This window comes from Parus major, unplaced genomic scaffold (assembly GCF_001522545.3).
Source record: "Parus major isolate Abel unplaced genomic scaffold, Parus_major1.1 Scaffold761, whole genome shotgun sequence".
Lineage (NCBI taxonomy): Eukaryota > Metazoa > Chordata > Aves > Passeriformes > Paridae > Parus > Parus major.
In genome coordinates, this window is record NW_015379641.1 from 5,531 (window position 1) to 6,511 (window position 981).

The window sequence follows — 981 nt, forward strand, 5'->3', positions numbered from 1 at the left end:
CCGGATTGGGAATCCCGGGAATCTCCCAGTTTGGATCCCCCCTGACGTGGGGGTCTCTCCCCACAGCCCCCCCCGGCCAAGTACGGGGGGCGTCACACGGTGACGCTGATCCCGGGCGACGGCATCGGCCCCGAGCTGATGCTGCACGTCAAGGAGGTCTTCAGGTGCGTCCCCCTCCCCTTTTTGGGGACCCCCAGCCACGCTGGGCTGGGGGAGGGGCTGGGGGTGACCCCTCCCCTCCCCCCCCCCCAGGCACGCCTGCGTTCCCGTGGATTTTGAGGAGGTTCGGGTGAATTCAGAGGCTCCCGAGGACGATGTGCAGAACGCCATCACGGCCATCCGGCGCAACGGCGTGGCGCTCAAGGGTGTGCTCCTGAATCCCTGGGATTCGTTCCCAAAATCCCTGGCATTTGTTCCCAAAATCCCTGGGATCCCCTCCCAAAATCCCTGGCATTTGTTCCCAAAATCCCTGGCATTTGTTCCCAAAATCCCTGGAATTTGTTCCCAAAATCCCTGGAATTTGTTCTCAAAATCCCTGGGATCCCCTCCCAAAATCCCTGCAATTCACTCCTGAATCCCTGGCATTTGTTCCCAAAATCCCCAAAATTTGTTCCCAAAATCCCCAAAATTTGTTCCCAAAATCCCCAAAATTTGTTCCCAAAATCCCTGGGATTTGTTCCCAAAATCCCCGGAATCCTCTCCCAAAATCCCTGCAATTCACTCCTGAATCCCTGGGATTTGTTCCCAAAATCCCTGGAATGTCCCAGATCTGATCCCAGAATCCCCGGGATCCGTTCCCAAAATCCCCAGAATTTGTTCCCAAAATCCCTGGAATCATCTCCCAAAATCCCTGGAATCCACTCCCAAAATCCCTGGAATTGGTTCCCAGAATCTCCAGAATTTGCTCCCAAAATCCCTGGAATCCTCTCCCAAAATCCCTGCAATTCACTCCTGAATCCCCAGAATTTGTTCCCAAAATCC

At 54.9% G+C, this 981-nt stretch overlaps 1 protein-coding gene across 1 annotated transcript in view; it reads left to right on the plus strand.

Annotated features, from left to right (window-relative positions):
- Positions 1-45: 45 nt before the first annotated feature.
- IDH3G (isocitrate dehydrogenase (NAD(+)) 3 non-catalytic subunit gamma) overlaps positions 46-981 on the plus strand; it is a gene marked incomplete at both ends in the record, with an annotated part of 2,635 nt that continues 1,699 nt past the window's right edge. The window contains 2 exons of the mRNA XM_015616786.1: positions 46-164; positions 253-365. Of these exons, the coding sequence (XP_015472272.1) occupies positions 46-164; positions 253-365 (232 nt within the window). The remainder of the gene's footprint in view (positions 165-252; positions 366-981) is intronic.